The 19,116-nt window shown below is 41.9% G+C and overlaps 1 protein-coding gene across 2 annotated transcripts in view; it reads left to right on the top strand.

The window, feature by feature from the left end:
- The window catches only part of CSMD1 (CUB and Sushi multiple domains 1), a 2,014,336-nt gene that overhangs the window by 367,368 nt on the left and 1,627,852 nt on the right, over positions 1-19,116 (top strand). For both annotated transcript variants that reach the window (XM_047713603.1, XM_047713595.1), the window contains exon 2: positions 3,816-4,032. In XM_047713603.1, the coding sequence (XP_047569559.1) occupies positions 3,816-4,032 (217 nt within the window). The remainder of the gene's footprint in view (positions 1-3,815; positions 4,033-19,116) is intronic.

The raw sequence follows: 19,116 nt of genomic DNA, 5'->3' as shown, positions 1-19,116 counted from the left end.
TCCTTCTTTCAGACATACCTTACCAAGATACCTGAAGCAAATTCTGGTACCAGTGAAGGACATCATCTACAAGTTATTTGCATTCATTAATTATAATCACTTTACATCCTGGAATTAACCACTTGGAGAGTAATTTTAGTTTAATTATAGGTGGTGTCAGCCATTACATATGGTGAGTGTGTTAGGAAGCGTGAACCCCAGACAGGTCACGATGATGCTGAGGTGCACAACTTTACGGTAATCGTTATTAAGGAGATGTCCTTCCAGGCAACATTAGTAGAGATTTTTAATTACTCTCAGGAGCTCTAGTCAATACCATTGTCGTCCTGACGCTGAGACAAATAAACGTGCCCTGTGTGTTGTTGTTCTTAACAGTCGAGATGATTTAATGGGACGGGAGACATGAGTAACTGGCTGGCAAGTTCACAATTCCCTAGTGGGACCAAAAGTTGCTTGGTGTAAAGCAGCGTGGGGTCGTTGTTCCTACAAAGAAAGACCAGTGAAATCAGGATTTCTTTTTTTTTTTTCCTGCACCACAAAAGGGTGCTTCCTTCTACCTTTTGGATCAGCACTGGCCCAGGTGAGAAAGCGGTCGGGGCTGCCAAAGGATTTCCATTTTAGGATCCAGTCGTCTCTTTCCAATTTTGGAAAAACCTTACTCTGATTCTGAATCCCCAGCTGCCTGTAATCATTATTTTTCTATTCTATTACCTTTTTCTTATTGATTTCTGAATCTTGTTTATTATGTTATGGACAAGTTATTTGTTGAATACCAACATCCCCACGTTTCTGTTTCTTTTTCATTCTTTCCTTTTAGGAGTCTACTTTTTGTGTTCTATTTGAGAAGTCTTCGCTTACCCCACAGTTAAGAAGGTTTTTTATGTTGTTTTCTTTTGGCACTGGGACTGTCTTACAATTCACATTTAGGTCTGCAGTTCAATAGGATTTGATGTTTGTGTGCGTTGTAAGGGGGGGATCGAGGCTTATTTTTCCCATTTGGATGTCCAGTTGGCCCAGGACTATCTACTGAAAATACCATGCTTTTCGCGGTGCAGTGCACCTTTGCTAAAAATCTAGAGTCTGCACCTCCGTGCATTTGTTTTGGGGCTTCAACTCTGTGCCATTGTCTATGTTTCTAGGTTTGTCCCAATTAAACACTGTTTGGCTTATTACAGCTTCCTAATAAGATGGGGTCTCCAGTAGGACCAGATCTCCAGTTCTGTTCTTCAGGGCTGTCCTGGATGTTCTTGGTCCAGACACCGCATTCGAATTGACCTGAAAAGCCCCTACATTTGTTTAGAATGTGCAGCCAAAGTGGAGAGTTACTCGTTGAACTTTTGAGCAGTTCCCGAAGTTTCTGCCTGTGGAAAATTTATCTGTTGATCAAATGTGACTCATTCTTCAAAATGCACAGTACTAATTGGGACCCGCTACAGCCTAAATGTTCTTCCACGGGGAAAATCTTAATACCTGATAATCTGGTTCGGCGTGATGGGTCTATAATAGCAGCTACCTTCCAGTTGACACTTTTTCTCTTGAATTTATTTTTCTTTCCTCCAATTTATAATCAAGTCTTCACTTTTTGATTTACTGTGAAACAAGAATTGCTAGATAAACCAGAAAAGCTATTTTTTCCTTAAAGACCTTTCAAAACCCCACAGCTTTAATATCTACTTGTTACAGTGTTATTGTTAGATTTAAATTTAGTGGAAAATGGGCTTCTTATTAGTTCCTTGGTTTTAAACTCATAAATCCCTTTCATTAAATCTTTTTTTATTAAGGTTTAGCAAACTCCCACCAGCATTTGATAATATTCCTGGGAAAGACTTGACTCTCTGAGAGCTACTCTTGTATTTTTTTAACATGTAAAAATGTAGTCGCAAATAATCTCCTGTTTGCGGTTCAACAGTAAAAGCCGAGATAATATTTGTATTCAGATATTTACACTACTACAATAATCTGAGTGTGCCCCGGTCCCTCCCAAACTTCCCTATATTCTTCCCGTCAAAACATTTAAATACATTTAAGCATGTTGATGGGATAGGTCCAGATGGAGAAGGATGAAAGCCCACAGGCAGTTTTCAGAGCCTACTTACTCACCGACACCAGGCAGAGTACAGCTGGAAGGATTTGGTAGGAGTTACTTTGTTTCCTCCCACGATGGTGAGATTCGCGGTTACGGTGATGGAAATGTGTTCACCAGGGTAGTTCAAATGGCCGGGCTGTCCTGACATTCATTCTGGCTGGTTGACCCACACATCGCCGTGGAAGGCTCACGATGAGAAGTGACATGTCCCTAAAGTTTCCTACACTAGATGTGGGAAGGAGAGAAGAGAGGAGGTGGGAGAAACAGGTAGGAGCAGAAAGACGAGCACAAGCAGGTTGTTGAAGGAGGAGGGCTGTCAGGCAGGTGGGGTCAGGAAGGGAAGGGTCCTGGGGTTTATCTGGTAGTAGGAACACAGCGGACGGGCAGGCATGCGGCTGTCCCTAATCTCCCAGACACTGTCCTTCCGCCACAAGTTCTTGTACATTGAATCCTGGGCTACAGTTTACAAAACCTGTGATCTCCTTCTTTTTGTGTTTTGATGAAGACTTCGTTATATAGGTATGATCGATTAATAGGCATCACCGGCCACTGGCGGTTGATCTAACCTCCAGCACCTGTCCCTTTCCGGGAGGTCAGGGGGATGGGACTGAACGTTCCAAACCCTCTAATCACTTGGCTGTTTTCCCTTGCAACTGGCCCCCTACCTTACAGGCTTTCCAAAAGTCCTCTCATTAACATCACACAAGACCCTTTTTTTTTCTTCTTACATCCCTTAGGAAATTCCGAAGGTTTTAGGAGCTCTGTGCCAAAGGGGACAAAGACCAAAATCTATTTCTTCTTATACATCTTATTATAAATCTTCATATCACGAATGTCCATCTTGAACAGTAAGAGCAATCCTAATTCAGCCTATCTAAGGGAAGTTTGAATAAGAAAGGGGAACCCAGTGTGGGATACCCTGCATCCTGCTTAGGGAAGACTGACTCTGAGCCTTTCTTTAATGGCATCCATTGCAAGGATGTCAGTCACCCTTCTCTGACAACTGCTGAATCCTGCCCAGGGAAAGGAAGACACTGATGGAGGGATGTCCGTTATTCTAATGGGTTGCTCCTTCATTTCTGCATAATTTAATTTCTCTTATTTTACGCCCTTTCTTTCAAACTGGGTAGAATTCAGCAGTGCTGTTTTATTCTTTGCTTTGTGGGACTTTGCCAGTGTAGGTAGAAATAGATTGAACACGGAGTGTGGTTTTCACTGATTGCTCATGCTGCTTCAGGTTGCGGTCATATGGATAACTTGTGTGTGCGTGTGTGTGCGTGTGTGTGTGCGTGTGCATGTGCGTGTGTGTGTGTTTAGAGTGGTTTGTGGATCTGTCAGTGTCGTTTCTCTGAGCAAGGAACTTAAAGGCAGAATTTTTCAACTTCAACATGATGCTGTAGCAGATCATTGACACCAAATTTGTTTCACGAATATGGCAGCTTGGTATCGATGAAGACATACTTGAAAATTACAGAAAACTTTTTTCTCAAATTTCTAATATGAGTTCTTAACTGTGTGTATTTTCCTTTTTTGCCTCCCTCCCCCCACCCCACCTTTTCGCACTGGAGAACACTTTTGCAATTTATCATTCCATATTTATGCACGACGGGTCACAAACTAACTCATTTATAAAAATTGGCCAAATGGTTGGAAATTAAGAAAAAAAAATCACAGAGTAAAGATAGGCCAAAATAATATGCTGTTTTCTTGTGTGTGCCTTCGTTTTCAGGTCAGAACTGTGGCGGTTTAGTCCAGGGTCCCAATGGCACCATCGAGAGCCCAGGGTTTCCGCATGGTTATCCAAACTACGCTAACTGCACCTGGATCATTATCACAGGAGAACGCAATCGGATACAACTGTCGTTCCACACCTTCGCCCTTGAAGAAGATTTTGATATTTTATCGGTGTACGACGGCCAGCTCCAACAAGGGAATTTGAAAGTGAGGTAAAGTACTGGCTCTTTATATCACAGATCAGGCAGCACTGTGGGACTTAGGTTCTGGAAGTCAGTTGGAATTACCTGAATTTAATTATCAGAAAGTGTTAGTTACAATAAAAAGTAGACTTTTGTGCACACTTTTTTAATTCTTAAAAACTTGTTATTGAAAGCAATCATTGCCTTCATTTATAGACGTCAAACGGTTATAGATCTGTAAAACGGTGTTGTCAAGGTAATTCCAGTAAAGTTACAATACACCATTGTTTTTAAGCAACTGTGGATTGGAGAGAGAAGTCACAAAGAGGACGGATGAGTACGATCCAGAGAACAACAGAAGGAACTTTTACACTGTCAGAGAACACACTCAAGACAAAGAGTCTGGGATGTGGGTGGGATAAAAACATGAAAGAATACTGAGCTCCTTGGAGAATTTTTGGTTCACACAATCATAATATATTCCATTCCCCATCAGTTTTCTCTTTCGATCTATGATTTCTACCATAAAGAAAGAACAAAAATTTTCTGGGATGATTTTAAGTTACTTTTTTTTTTTTTTTTTCATTTATCAGCCAGAAAAGAATTGTGCCTGTGCAAGTATATCTTTTTTTTTTTTTTTTTGTCAAAGGGGAGAGGAATGTCCCTTTCAAAGAAATTGGACTTTCTTAGGTAAACTGCTAAACATACTTAAATAAGGCAAATGAGGCTTCATCTTCTGGTTTTAAATTTTTATACTAATTAGAGATTGTTGAATATATGAAGTTTTGTAGAAAAATGGACAGTGGGCAGAGAAATTTACTGCTTAGATAAATAAAATGGTATTGTTCCATTGTCAACAGAATTACACACAAATCACATGCTTTATGTTTTATTTTGTGGATTGAGAGAAGTCTCTGACCGCAGAAAATTGTACATCTAGTTAATATATTAATAATTAAGGTATATACAAGTTAATATATTAAATATATAATGATATACTTTATGCATTTTTAGATGTACAACACTTTTTGTTTTTTTCTGGATCATTTACAACATCTGTTGTCTGTTTTTAGAAACTCTTTGCCTTTTTGTCAAATATTGCACACAACTATCTCTTTTTATGAATGACCTAGGTAAGCTTTTCCCTGTCTAACATGCATGGCCCTACATTTTGGATGTTTAGGAAAGTTTCTACAAATATAATCCTTGGTAATTTGATATAAAATTTCTTACCCACTTTCTGCTCTTCTAAAGATTAGTTATTTACTTGTTTTTCTTGCAAATAAATTATGATATTAGAGAATGGTGGTATATTGTAACAATAGAAAGAATTGTAATAGAAACTGCAGATGTAACATTTAAAAAATAGCATAAACAATGAATTTTGGAACGTTGAAAAAATTAAATTTAATTTAATTTAAAAAAAGAAAAAGATAAATAAAAATAGAGATCAAATTTATTCTAATATCATCATATAACTTTTTTCAAGGCAATTATTTCTCTTTCCATTAAGAAAATTCTCCATATGTACTCTATAAAGATACTTCTCTGTCAATATATTTCCTAATTTATTTTAAAATCTAAAAATATTTTTATTTTAATATATATTATTTATTTTATATTTTGTTTTATAATGTTTTATAACTATTTGAATTTATAATTTTATCTTAAGTCCTATAATTCTACCTTATTCTAAAGGAAATCTGCTACAATGTTGATTCCCCGTCTTTAAACAATTTATGTCCTTACAGTGACCTTATGACCACTTCATATGTTAACTCCAACGTTTAGAAAACAGCATTCCTGTGATCTTCAATATTTCAACAAGATAGCAGTGGAAATATGAAGGTTGGAGTAACTAGATTCACTGCATTTTGTTTCAGTGAATAGTATATAAATGGCTATCAGTACCTCAAAGAGCTTTATAAATGTAGGTGAACTATATGAATGACATCATGACTTTTTTACTGACTTAGATACTTTTCCTAGAGAAAGCAAAGCAAACAAGCTGATAAGAAAAACTCCTTGGGTTCATGTAAGTTACTCAGTTGCCTACAATTTTTTGTTTGAGACAGAGGACAAAAATGTCATATTTCTGCCTGTTTCCAGTCCTTAAGGTGAGGAAAATGCTTTCATCCATTAAATTCTGTAATCTATCTTGTATCTCCATACTTGGACTGCCTTTTGTGGACAGTCTGTGGGCAGAGGGGAGATCTCTGGGGACAGAAGTGACCATGACAGGTATCATGACACAAATAGGCAAAACAGATCAGGAACAGGATGCCACAGACTGCTCGGTGCTAAGAGTCGTCACTCACATAACGTTTGGATAAATAAGGACATGAAATAGAAACATGGACATTGTTAGATGGTTGCAGCATTTCAAGACTGGCTGATTCGAATAGAATCAAATTCTAATTAACGAGGTGGGGAAGCTTCTCGTCTCCTTGCTTGCTACGTTTCCCATTAGGTCTTGGAACGGGTGTCTAGTTCTGGAACATGACCAGCTCAACCCAGACAGCGGCTCTGGGATTTAAGGCTGTTTTCTAAGAGGACTAACGTCCGTCCTGATGCACTGAGTCGTCACGGAAGTTCTTTCTTAGCGCTGTCCCGGTTTGAACTGTTGCATAGAAACTCTCCTTAGTAGCTCAACATGGAAGCTAACAGAACAGAGTAATTGTTTTTTACTCAAGAACTTGAGAGTTTTATTATAAAGAAATCTCTTTTGCTTAACCACAATGAAGAAGATTTTTCCAAATTGTATACGATTTAGATTTAACTGCTAACAGAACCGAGAATGTGGAGGGTAGAGTTGTTGATATTCATGTTGTAATTTGACCTACAGTGAAGACTAACTATATTATTTACCCTATGGAAGAAAAAAAAAAAGTTTTTATTTTAAAAAATTTTTTAAATATTTATTTATTTATTTGTCAGAGAGAGAGAGATTGAGTGAGAGAGCACCAGCAGGGGGAGCGGCAGGCAGAGGGAGAAACAGACTCCCCACTGAGCAGGGAGCCCAATATAGGGCTTGATCCCAGGACCCTGGAACCATTACCTGAGCTGAAGGCAGATGCTTCACTGACCGAGCCAGTGAAAGAAAGAAAGAAAAATAAATAAATAAAACTTTGAAGCAAAACAAAACAAAGCAAACAACAACAAAAAAAAACCCAACATACAATTTATGTTATCGGCTTGAATTATTTATATAACTCAGACAAACATACATGATGCGTACCTCCATCAGTAAATTCAGTTTTAACATGGAGATATGGAAAGGTCAATTAAGGCTTCTCTTAAACCCAAAAGAAGAGTTTTGACTCAAAATTAGAAATAGAAGGGTGCTCCTTGAGGGGCACATGGCTGGCTCAGTGGGAAGAACATGCAGCTCCTGGGATGGGTGGTGGGCTCAGTCGGTGAAGTGGCTGCCTTCAGCTCAGGTCATGATGTCAGGTCCCGGCATCAAGTCCCACATCCGGCTCCCTGCTCAGCAGGGAATCTGCTTCTCCCTCTCCCTCTGCTGCTCCGCTGTTTGGGCTCTCTCTCTCTCTCCAACAAATGAATAAATAAAAGCTTAAAAAAAAAAAAAAGGAAGAGCATGCAACTCTTGGTCTGTAGTAGTGAGTTTGAGCCCACACTGGTATAGTGATTACTTAAAAAAGAAAGAAAAAATCGGCTCTTTGAATTACCTAGACTTAAAACGAGTGGTTTTTATGACCCGTCACATTATTGCTATTTTTTGACTCTTTACCCTTTATAAACTCTGCCCCCTGTTTGCTTCTCAAGTTCCCACACTGGTTCAGCCATGTTGTCGTAAAGTCTTACACTTCATATTCTGGAACATCCCTTCGTTAGCCACAACCTGCTTTAATCCTCACAGAAGCGGCTCCAGCGAAGCCCCTTCTCTTATCGTAGAGGGGGATTTGGGTTGACCAGTACGCCGACACGGTGACGTTCTCATCCTAGGCTCATACCTCCCCACCTGGAAACATTCACTGCAGTCCTGCCGTGTTCTGTATTGCCAGTAATATAAGCATTTCTAGAAACAGGGCCCTGATATTGAAGGAACTCAGTAACCTGACCCCTGACTACATGTCTGAACTCCAGTCTCTTATACTCATTTCTAATTCTCTTTGTCTACTTGGGCTGCATCACAGAACACCAGGCCCTGCATGGCCTTTAAAAACAAGACATTTATTCCTCATAGTTCTGGAGGTTGTAACTTCAAGATCAAGGTGCTGGCAAATTTAATGTCGAATGAAGGGCTGCTTCTTGGTTCATAGGTGGTTGTTTTCTCCTATGTCCTCGTATGGCAGAAGGGCCATGGTAGCTCTTTGGGGTCTCTGTTAGAAGGGCATTCATCTCATTCACGGGGCCTTCCCCTCATGCCCTAACCACCTCCCACAGAGCTCACCTTCAAATAGTGTTTGTTACATTAGAGGTTAGGATTTCAACATAAGCATTTGGGAGCAGGGTCGCAAACATTGTCTACAGACTGCGGGAGCTCATGATTTAGTGGAATGGATCTGTGAGTTATTCCTTGATCTGATCTTGGGAGAGTATGTTGATCATCTCTACTTCCTCATCCTTCCTTCTGCTCACTTAAATGATATCCTACTTCCAAAACCCACTTCTCATTATACCTATTTCGGAAAATTCTCCCTGTGCATGCACATTAAGAAATGAAAACACCCCCGAAGTTTCATTTTTTTCTAAGCTCTTTTAGCACTTCCCACTAACATAGACCTTGAAGGATAGGCTCCTTTGAAATTACACCAGCTCTGAAGTTGTTGTTGGGGTTGTAGATCTGTGTTGAGTATGTCAAGTAGAACATATGCCCTTTGAAGCCAAGACATGGGTCATGAGTGCGTTTCTCTGGTGATGGTGGATATGCTTACTTAGTCTTTCTCCTCTGGATAAGCACAAGTTAATTGTCCAAGAGAGAGATTGTTACCCAGTAAGATATTCCATATCTCTAAATATGAAGTAGTGAACTAGTGTTTTTTGTCTCCAAATCAGAAAATAATTGAGGTTGCCATGAACCTCCAACTGTGATAACATTATAATATCAAACTTGGAGTAAAAATCTCATTATAACCTCAATAAATGAGTGAAAGTGAACCTATGGAGGGAAATTATGGCATGCATATGTGGGAAATCAGAATATATTATTCCACAATTATTGCAGCATACAAGAAAATAGCTTTGGCAGTGATCTTGACTCTCCTGTGACTTAGACAAGATTATCCTTTGTTTTCTGCAATGATGATGATAAAAAGCTAGAGATTAATGTGATAAGGCCATCCCAATGAAGAGATCATTAATAAGTGTTGTTAAAATATCACAGTTTTCTCTAGTTTTTTTTTTTTCTGCACTGTAATCATGGGTTTGAATGCATTTAAATTAGCTAAAAAACCTGTGTAATATTAACTATATCTGGTGTTTAGAACGTGGGAACTTTGAAGAGCTAAGAAGGGGTTTTAATTGCACTCAGAATAGATTAGCCTTGAGATCTAGCAATGCCTAAATTCTGCCTTTCCATCCCCCGTTGCTGGTATGAGGTCCTGGCAGAGACACTGACAGATCAATAGATAAAAATCAAAGCCTCATTTTATTCTTAGCTGGGGTGGTGACTCATGCTCCAATTGAGACTCAGATAAAGGTCGTGCAAAGTGGGCATAGGAGATTCCACAGCGACTGGAGTCCTATTCTAACACCAAAATGGATCTTGACGCCGTATCATCTTCAGCCAGCCTCACGGTCAGGAAGGGAAGGAATGGCCCGTGCGACCGCACCAGCACCTGGCGAGGGAGGGAGGGAGGGAGAGCCCGGAAAGAAGGGCCTTGTAGTTAGGGGGAGCAAAGCATGAAAGCCCACTGCCCAGAGTGGATGTCTCCAGCCACGAAAGCCCAGAAACTCAAGCAGTGCTTGTGTGTCCGATGCAACGGGCTCTCCTGCCTTAGCGGGGACTCCTCAGAGAAGCTGAGGGGGACAGTGGTGGCGTCTGGTCCTCGTATATAAACCTATCATGTTCCCAGAATTATGTGAATTTGTCCACCATGTCCACTACTCTACATACAGAATTAAGTGATGAAATAAAAAATAAATGTTTCTGATACATCTTCCAAATTTCCTTTCTCACCATATGCTTGCTTGCTTGCTTGCTTTCTTTATTATTTTTTTCTCAACATATGCTCTAACTTAGCAACTCATAGATAGGCAAGCTCAATGCTTATTGGGTAAGGAGTAGTGGTTTTTTGTTTTTTTTTTTGTTTTTTTAATTGGTGGTCCCCTGTGGATTAGCATGGAAACCAGAAATTCAAGGATAAGATTGAGGCCTGAACATAGATATGTATCTGTTTATCTGTCTCTATAGCTACCTATAATACAGATATATGTATATATATATATATATACACACATATTATATACCCACACATATGTGTATATATGTGTGTAATATATATTATATATTATAGCTGATTTTAATATATATGTGTGTATATATGTGTGTGTATATATGTGTATATATGTGTGTGTAATATATAATACTATATATTATATTATAGCTGATTTTAATATATATAATATAGTTGATTTTAATAGGTAGTTTTGTTTGAGACTATATTTTTATATATTTTATATATGTATGTTTTATACATATTTTATATTTTATATATGTATGTATGTTCATAAGACTTATGTTTATTAACAAAAATGATGAAATTGTTAGTAAGTAGAAGTCCCAGAGATAAAATAACGAAGCATTCAAGGGAGACAGGCAGAATTTTGTTTGTAATACTACAAGCAAGCTTTAACATGTATTTAAATCCTAACCACTACCTCTTCAAGCTGTGGCGATTTTTTTCTGCAGTAGCCAAACACGGATGGTTCATTTCCATATCTTGGCAAACTTTATTCATTCGGTCAGAGAAGTCTTTTGGCTCATCATAAGTATATGTGTGTGGAAAATTTCCTAAAACTTCCAACTCTTAGGACGGAATTTCCCTTATAAACATGTGGACATAGGGAAATGCATTTGAGTTTTAGAAAGAGAACAGATGACAAGAAGAGTAACAAATGGTTGGAAACAGGACTCCACGTTCAGCAAACAGAGTTTGTTGCATTAGTCATGGGAGCCTGAAAGTAGGCACGGTTTTACAAAATATACAATCTTATCTCACTACTTAATAACAGAAGAGATACGTTGGGTCACCAATTTAAATATTCATATGGAAAAACAAAAATAGTGGAGAAAAATTCTTCAGCACACATCACTTAGAAATCATGAAGACAATGGCAGAAGACTTTGACCTCCTGAAATTAAAAACCCAAAAGCCAAATGACAAATTGAGAAAAAGAATTCACAACAGCTATGCAAGACAAAGAGCTGATGTCCTTCATAGAAAAAATACACCAGCAGAAATATCAGGGAATGAAATCATTTATCTGAAAATCTGGTAAAGATATGACCAAAGAGTTCAACTATAAGAAATTCATGGCAATCAGTATAACTAAAGCCAATTAAAATAATAATGCAAAATAATATCTCACCATTCTGAATAGCAACACTTTTACATGTTTTGACAAGTCAGAGTTTTTAAGGATTATTCGAGATACAAATCTTGAAATTTCTCTCAGATGGAAAAACTATAAACAAACTCATTCAGCAAGACTGTGCTATGAATTTATTCTACAAAAATACCCCCAAACATGACAAAATATATGTAAAAGAATGTTTATGGGTGCATTTTGATAATACTGAAAAAGATCAAGATTGCCTATCTTTCCACAGAGACTAAATGAATTAGTGTATATATATTATAGCACACCACTGAAATTAGGAAATGTGATCTTTGATGGTTGATATGAAGTGACCTCTCTGTTTTTCAGTTAAAAATAAATACAGAATTAGAATGTCTAATTTCTCTCAACACCTTATTCTTTTTAATAGATGATGCTTATTAATGCATAATCAAACACCTTCAGGGGAGTTCCAGACGTTGGGACTTCGGAACTCTCTTCCTTACATATAATTACCGTCCACTGTAGTGAGTTCAGTGGGGCAGTGGGAAGCTGGACCCAGGGCATGAACCCAGCCTGAGAGATCCCGGGGGACGTTCTGCCAGCCAGCTGTAATCAACTGAAAATGCTATCTTCATCCGGAAATATTGTGGCTACTGAGTGTCCCTGGCAGGCCCTTCTGGAGGGATGTTGTTTTGTTCTTGTTTTTTTGTTTGTTTGTTTGTTTGTTTGTTTTTGTTTTTGTAAATATCTGTTTTCTGTCTTTGGAACTCTTGTAAAAGCAACTAGGTCTAGGTCTAAGCCTATCTCCCTATTTATCTCTGTTTCTATCTCTTTCTATCTCTACCTATCTCCATCTCTCTGTCTCCAGCGTGTTCTCTCTCTCTTTCTCTCTAATCTATATTTATATCAGTGTTTCTCAACTGTGACTTTCTGCTCCAGGGGACATTTGGCAATGTCTAGAGACATTTTTGGCTGTCACAACTGGATGGGGGCACCGCTAGTACGCTGTAGGTGTAACACAGAGATGTTGATAAAAATCCTATAAGGCACAAGACAGCCTCACAGGACAAAGAAGTGTTCATCACAAAATATCAGTAATGTTGTGGATAAAAACCTCCTGACTTAGAGCACTGCACCGTCTATAAAAGTCATCAGTAGAAACCATCTGTGGCTCTAACCATCAGCATCTGTGCCCATACCTCTGTCTCTCTACGTGGTCTTACCAGTAAAGGACCCAAGCCAAAAGGAGTACAACAGAACTCACCAGGCCTGGGAGACACTTACTCTCTGCTGTGCGGAGGGAGCTGGCCAGTGCTCTAATTGGACTGAACGGACATGCTTGCGTCACCTGCAGGACTGTGTCAGCAAGGAAATGGGATTCCCACAGTATTAAGCATAATCAGATTTCACTAAGATTCATGTTTGTATTCTCTCTCAAAAGGAAATAGGATTATCATATTTTTTGGTCCTTGGTTTCCTGGAAAAGGAATAAAAGTGTCAAAAGGTCAGTTAGATCCTGACTTTTACTCATCTTCATTGTAGTGAATCTGCAAAAGTTGTGTGGTCAGACAGCCCACTGGGAAGCGATCCATTCTCATAAGCAGGGAGGAGAAATGAATAGTCATGTTTCTCTGTATTTCCAAGATTTTTTTTTTAAAGATTTTATTTATTTATTTGACAGAAATCACAAGTAGGCAGAGAGGCAGGCAGAGAGAGAGGAGGAAGCAGGCTCCCCTCGGAACAGAGAGCCCGATGCGGGGCTCGATCCCAGGACCCTGGGATCATGACCTGAGCCGAAGGCAGAGGCTTTAACCCACTGAGCCACCCAGGCGCCCTGTATTTCCAAGATTTTAAACAAGTTTTATGTGGACAGCCAGATTAGTAGTTGAATGACTTTCAAGATTTACTTTTCCCCTCCTTTCATTGTTTTAAATATTTGGATAACAAAGCCAGTGCTGATTTATCATTCTATCCTCTACAGCAGCGAAGCCCCCAGAATATACTAAACAGAAGCATTTTAATTCAATAATATTAGTTGTTTACAAAATATTTTAATGGAATGAATACCCTATATAAAAATCTTTTTTAATTCACAAAATTATTTTTTAAAAGGATGGAAGGGGCGCCTGGGTGGCTCAGTGGGTTGGGCAACTGCCTTCGGCTCAGGTCATGATCCCAGAGTCCCGGGATCAAGTCCCGAGTCAGGCTCCCAGCTCCATGGGGAGTCTGCTTCTCCCTCTGACCTTCTTCCCTCTCATGCTCTCTCTCACTGCCTCTCTGAAGTAAAGAAATAAAATCTTAAAAAAAAAAAAAAAGTTGAATTAAAAAAAAATAAAAGGAAAAATAAAAAAAATAAAAAAAATAAAAAATAAAAGGATAGAAAATTACTTAGAACCTGAAGCAATTCTTTCTTTTACTATAATGAACACAGAGTCTCCCTTTGCTATGAGTATGATTTCTTTTGTATCTGAATGCACTAAAAATAATCAGCAAAGTAAATATTTATCTTAAAGGAGACTTGCTTCGAATTTTGAAGTGTTACTCTTAAAAACTGCAGCAGTTTTGGTAGACATTTTGCAAGTTTTTGCATTTAGGCAGTCAGTAGTATGATAAATCAAAATTACGTAAGCAATTAAAAGTATTGACAGCCCAAAGGCTCTACATTTAGGAAGATGCTTTCAAATAAGGCTTTCAAGGAGCAGAAATAGAGGGTCCTCTTTCTTTTTTTTTTTTTAATATTTTATTTATTTATTTGACAGAGGGAGAAATCATAAGTAGGCAGAGAGGCAGGCGGGTCCGGGGGTGGGAGCAGGCTCCCCGCTGAGCAGAGAGCCTGATGTGGGGCTCGATCCCAGGACCCTGAGATCATGACCTGAGCTGAAGGCAGAGGCTTAACCCACTGAGCCGCCCAGGTGCCCAGGTCCTCTTTCTTAAACCTCAGTGTGTTTGCTTGTTTTCTGGCTACATCTTCCCTTGCCTACCTCATAGCATCCGGAGTAGTAACTGAAGCAGAATTCAGAAATCTGCTCCCGGCTTCCAGGTTTGTGACTATAAGTGAAAAAAGCCTTCACATCTTTTTTCTGGGGCATCCTTTGCTCTGGAGGCCGAGGCAGGCTGTGGCAGGGATCCTTATATGAGTGGGGGGTAAAGCTTGCCAATACCAACTTCTCCAGAAGTATCTGGAGCCTCGCCCTCCTAGCTCTGCTCCTGAGGTCATTGACCCTAATTGGATTTTCTTGGCTTCTCGCCCTGAGCCTGTTTCCTTAGTCCCTGTCTGACAACCACGTTAAGATCAGATAATTTCCTCTCTGCAACTTATTCTCAGCCCAAGTTCCCAAGCCCCAAATGATATTGATCCTGCGCTAAACCCTCAAACAGAAGCTTTAAGGTCATCAGTATTGTTTGACTACCACCATATACTTTCTAACCAACAGCCATTCCTCTTTCCTTTAGAAAGCACTCGCATAAAAGCAAGATCTGTGTTCCTGGCTCCCTGCTTCAAGGAAGCAGTCCCGGGTGGACAGGGTGTATACGCACTTGGAGAGGGAGACGTGGAAGGGGCAGGAAAGCCTGCAAGGGAATGCTTCATATAACCCCCAGCCTTTCAGCCCGAGGAGGCAAAGTGACATACATAAAACCTTGTCTTCCTACGAGTTTCTAAACATGTCTTCCCTAATCAGACAGTTTCTCAGTTTCCGCTAAGCGATACTCGGTCCCTGAATGGCATCTTTTCTGACCATGATCATCCCATCTAAAATGTCCTGAGCTTATCCTGTGTAGGATACAGACACATGAATGAAAGTATCTTCTTGCTTCGATTTTAATGGCTTTCACACTCTATGTGCCCATGCAACAGAAAATACTTTTTTAGATTAGGTATTTCTGAAAAGGCAAATGCCTGGTATGTATAATGGGGTTTTTGGTGTGTTTTTTTAAATCTAATAGAATTAGGCTAATATTACCTTGGAAAAGTGGGCTGGATGTGGGGAGAAAGCAGGGTAACTCTTGGAGGTGGGGTAGTTGAGGGTACTGACTGCTATTGCCCTTGTAAATTTCTGCTCTGTATACCTCAGGCTTCCTCAAAGAGTTACTTTCCAATACAATGTCTGCGGCTCACACTGGGACCCTGAATGATCTTTTCAGCTTTGCCCTGGAACTGTACCCTGTATGTGAGACTCTACCATCTGGTGTAATGAAAGTGCTCATGATTTAGGAGAAAATATGCATCTCTTTATAAGGAGGTGATGATTAATGGATACTATTCTCCAGGCTGCTTGCTGGTGGCTCCTTCATTTCTGCATGTTCTAAATAACAGACATTAGTGTGCATTTTCATTCCAAACGCACAGCCAGAGGCAGGTTTTTTTTTTTGTTGTTTGTTTGTTTAAGAAGAGCTCTCAACTCAATGCCAAACAAGGGCATAGTTGAAAAGGTTGAGGGACATTGAGGAAACAGCTACAGGAAAGGAAGATCAACATCTTTGGAGGCAGCTGGAAGGCAGTGGTTAAGCAGCAGGTGGGATAGGTGCTCAGCCTTATTTCCTTCTCAGCCGTTTCCTTTCTCCCGTTTTCTTGTGTGCTGGCCTCACAGTTATGTTTCCCCTGTGATCCTGTCCTCCCCCACACCGCAAAGAGCACTTTCCGAAACCCCCTGTCTGGTGTCCCATTTCCTCATGATCTCAGTCGCGTGCATAGCAAGCAACTTGAATGAAGAATGAAGCAATTGTTCCAAATCAACAACTGATTTGTAACAACGACCATTACCTGCCGTGATCATCATTCAATTTAAAAAAAGGGTGCCCAGGTGAGCTGCAGGTGCCCCCTGATGGGAGTGGGACGGGGTAAAGTAGGTGGTATTTCGAGTTGGAGGTCTGATCGCCTCGCGCTCACCGGACAAGGATCACAAGTTCACGGGGCTCCTGGGGACAGCGGAGGGTGTAAACGGGTGAAGCAGACCGGGTGTACGACGGCAGTAAAAGAAACTGTGGTGGGAGGGAGAATCAAGGTGCAGGAAATTGCAGCCTCCACCACACTTCTCCACCCACGGCTGCTCAGCAGAAACGTGGGCCTTGTCCAAGGTGACCAGAGCTTCCGACTGACCAGCAGCCGTTTCCGGTCGTTGCTCTGCTGTGTGAACCGCCCTCGTATGTCAAGTGCAACACGGGCCTCCTGTTGACCGCCCGGAGTCCCTCTAGACCCGGCCGCCTCAACTTAGACTGGCCCGGCAGCCGCCACGGGCCGTGAAGCCCAGCGAACGCCCTCGGGCCCTGCTGCCCTGCATCGGGAGCCCCGCGTGCACCTGCGGCTCCACCTGGGCCCGTGTGCCTCGCGGGAGCGCTGGCGGCCCGCACCGGCGCAGAGGCCCGGGCGCGCGGGGCTGCAGGGAAGAGCAGCTCCCGGGCCCGGAGCCGCAGCTCCGCTGGGTCCACCGTGAGAGCGACGCGCCGAGGCTCGTCTGCGGGAGACGCCTCCAGAAGCCGGCGGCGGTCGCGTCCCGGGACAGCTTCCGGACCGCCGACCCCGGAGCAGCCGCCGGCCGCGGACGCCCGTTGTGTTCCGGTAGGTTCGAGCGCACTGGCTTCTCCTTTCGTGCCCTTGAAGAGCGCGACGCTGCGAAGCTCCTTCTGGAAGGCGGCGTCCGGGTGGGGAGCCCAGGAGGCGGAGGACCAGCTGCGGCCCGTGTACCCGTTCGGCCCCGGGGCTTCGGGTCATTTGGGCCACATGTTCCCGTGGACCCGGGTTGTGCGGGGAAGGCCGGTTCACGCCGTGCGAGAGCTGCGGGTCTCGGGTGAGACCGTCCCCTCTGTCGCACTGGACGACTGGCCTCTGCCCGGCGGCCAGTCTCCCGCCAGCACCGTGAGGTGCTGACCGGGGTGTGCCCCAGCCGTCGCCGAGCGGGGCGCCCTCTCCTTTGGCTGTTGGGGGCGGGGCGCAGGTGAGGACGGTGCGGTCTGCGGTTTGCCGGCTGCGGGGGCAAGTCGCGTTTGGGCAGCGGGGCCTGCGGGCTGGAGGACGAGGGAAAGGCAGGGCGGCTGTGGGGGGTGCTCGAGGGTGCCCGAAGACGAGGGCGGTGGTCTTATCGGGTGGGACCCGCTCCCCGGGTCACTCGCCAGCCTGACACCCGTTATTCTCTGATTTGCAAAGAGCTGCAAACGACAAGAACGGTGCAGTCGCGGCCTCGCTAAGGCCACGTGTTGGTCATTCCCCCGTGCTGAGTCCGCGTCCAGGAGACACCTGGTCGCAAAGGAACTTACAGCTTCCTAGAGTTGAGTTACTTTGTTTTGAAAACGAGGCGACGTGATAAAGTCTCAGAGGCGTCCCGTAGACTGGAGGTGACCTTCCCCGTGATCTGCCGTATGTTCCCGGGATGCGGCGTGTTGTGCCAATAGCGCGTTCCTGCGTCGCGCGTTTCCTTAACGGAATACAGTTTGTGTGATTATTAGGTGGTTGGTTTGCCAGGTTTTTCTGAAAACCTGCTATTTGGGTTTCCTGAATTAGAACTCTGGTATGTAAATAGCCCAAATGACATCGGACGTTTTGAGACCTCTTTACGCCAAGAGCTGCAGACTGGATTTTGAAAATTAGATTGACAAATGAATCCTTTAGCTTTTCACAGTTTTTTTCTTTTTTTGAAGATTTATTTATTTATTTTAGAGAGAGGGCATGGGGAGGGCAAGCGGGAGGGGAAGAGAGAGAACCTTGAAGAGGAACCCCCAACCCCCTTCAGCGCAGAGCCCAATGTGGGGCTCGATCCCGCCACCCTGAGATCATGGCCTGAGCAGAAACCAAGAGTTGGACGCCTAATGGGCTGAGGCATGCCGGCGCCCCGCAGACTTCTTTTGAAATATAATAAACAAAAAGTTGTATATATTGAAAACGGAAAACTGGAATTTTCATATACCACCATAAAATGTCAGCACAGTGTTTCTGTTACCCACGAAAATGTCGCTGTGTCCATTTGTGATCCATCCTGCTTCCTACCCTTGGTTTCTAGGCAACCACTAATTCATTTTGATTTTCCGGATTCGTTTGCATTTGCTAGAATTTTATGTACATTGAATTATATGCCATGTATGCTTTATTTGAGGTTTTTGTTTTTTTTTACTTAGTCATTTTTTAAGATAAATCCATTTTTTTCTATGTAACAATAGTGCATTATTTTTTAAAAAGATTTTATTTATTTGAGAGAGTGAGCAGGAGCAGGGGGAGAGTCAAAGGGAGAGGGAGAAGCAGGCTCCCCTCTGAACAGGGAGCCCCAGGATCATGACCTGAGCCAAAGGTAGGCACTTAAATGACTGAGCCACTCAGGTACCCCGAAAGTGCATTCTTTTTATCGCCAAATAGTATTCTATTGTATGGTTAGGCCATATTTGATTTATACTTTGTTGATGAACATGGGTTTGTTTTTGGTCCCCCCCCCCCAGTTTTTAGTTATTAAAAATAAAGTTTCCTTGGTCACTTGTATGAGCAGATACCTAGAAATGGAGTGGATGAGTCACAAGGTAAGTTTATGTTGAATTCTTGTGTCCATGGCCACGGTTTCCCTGGGTTTTAGCCTTTTAGATTCCCAGCAATAGTGATGAGTTACG

This window comes from Lutra lutra, chromosome 2 (assembly GCF_902655055.1).
Source record: "Lutra lutra chromosome 2, mLutLut1.2, whole genome shotgun sequence".
In the NCBI taxonomy this organism is placed as follows: domain Eukaryota; kingdom Metazoa; phylum Chordata; class Mammalia; order Carnivora; family Mustelidae; genus Lutra; species Lutra lutra.
The sequence above is the reverse complement of the archived record's forward strand: the minus strand, read 5'-3'. Positions and strand labels throughout refer to the sequence as shown.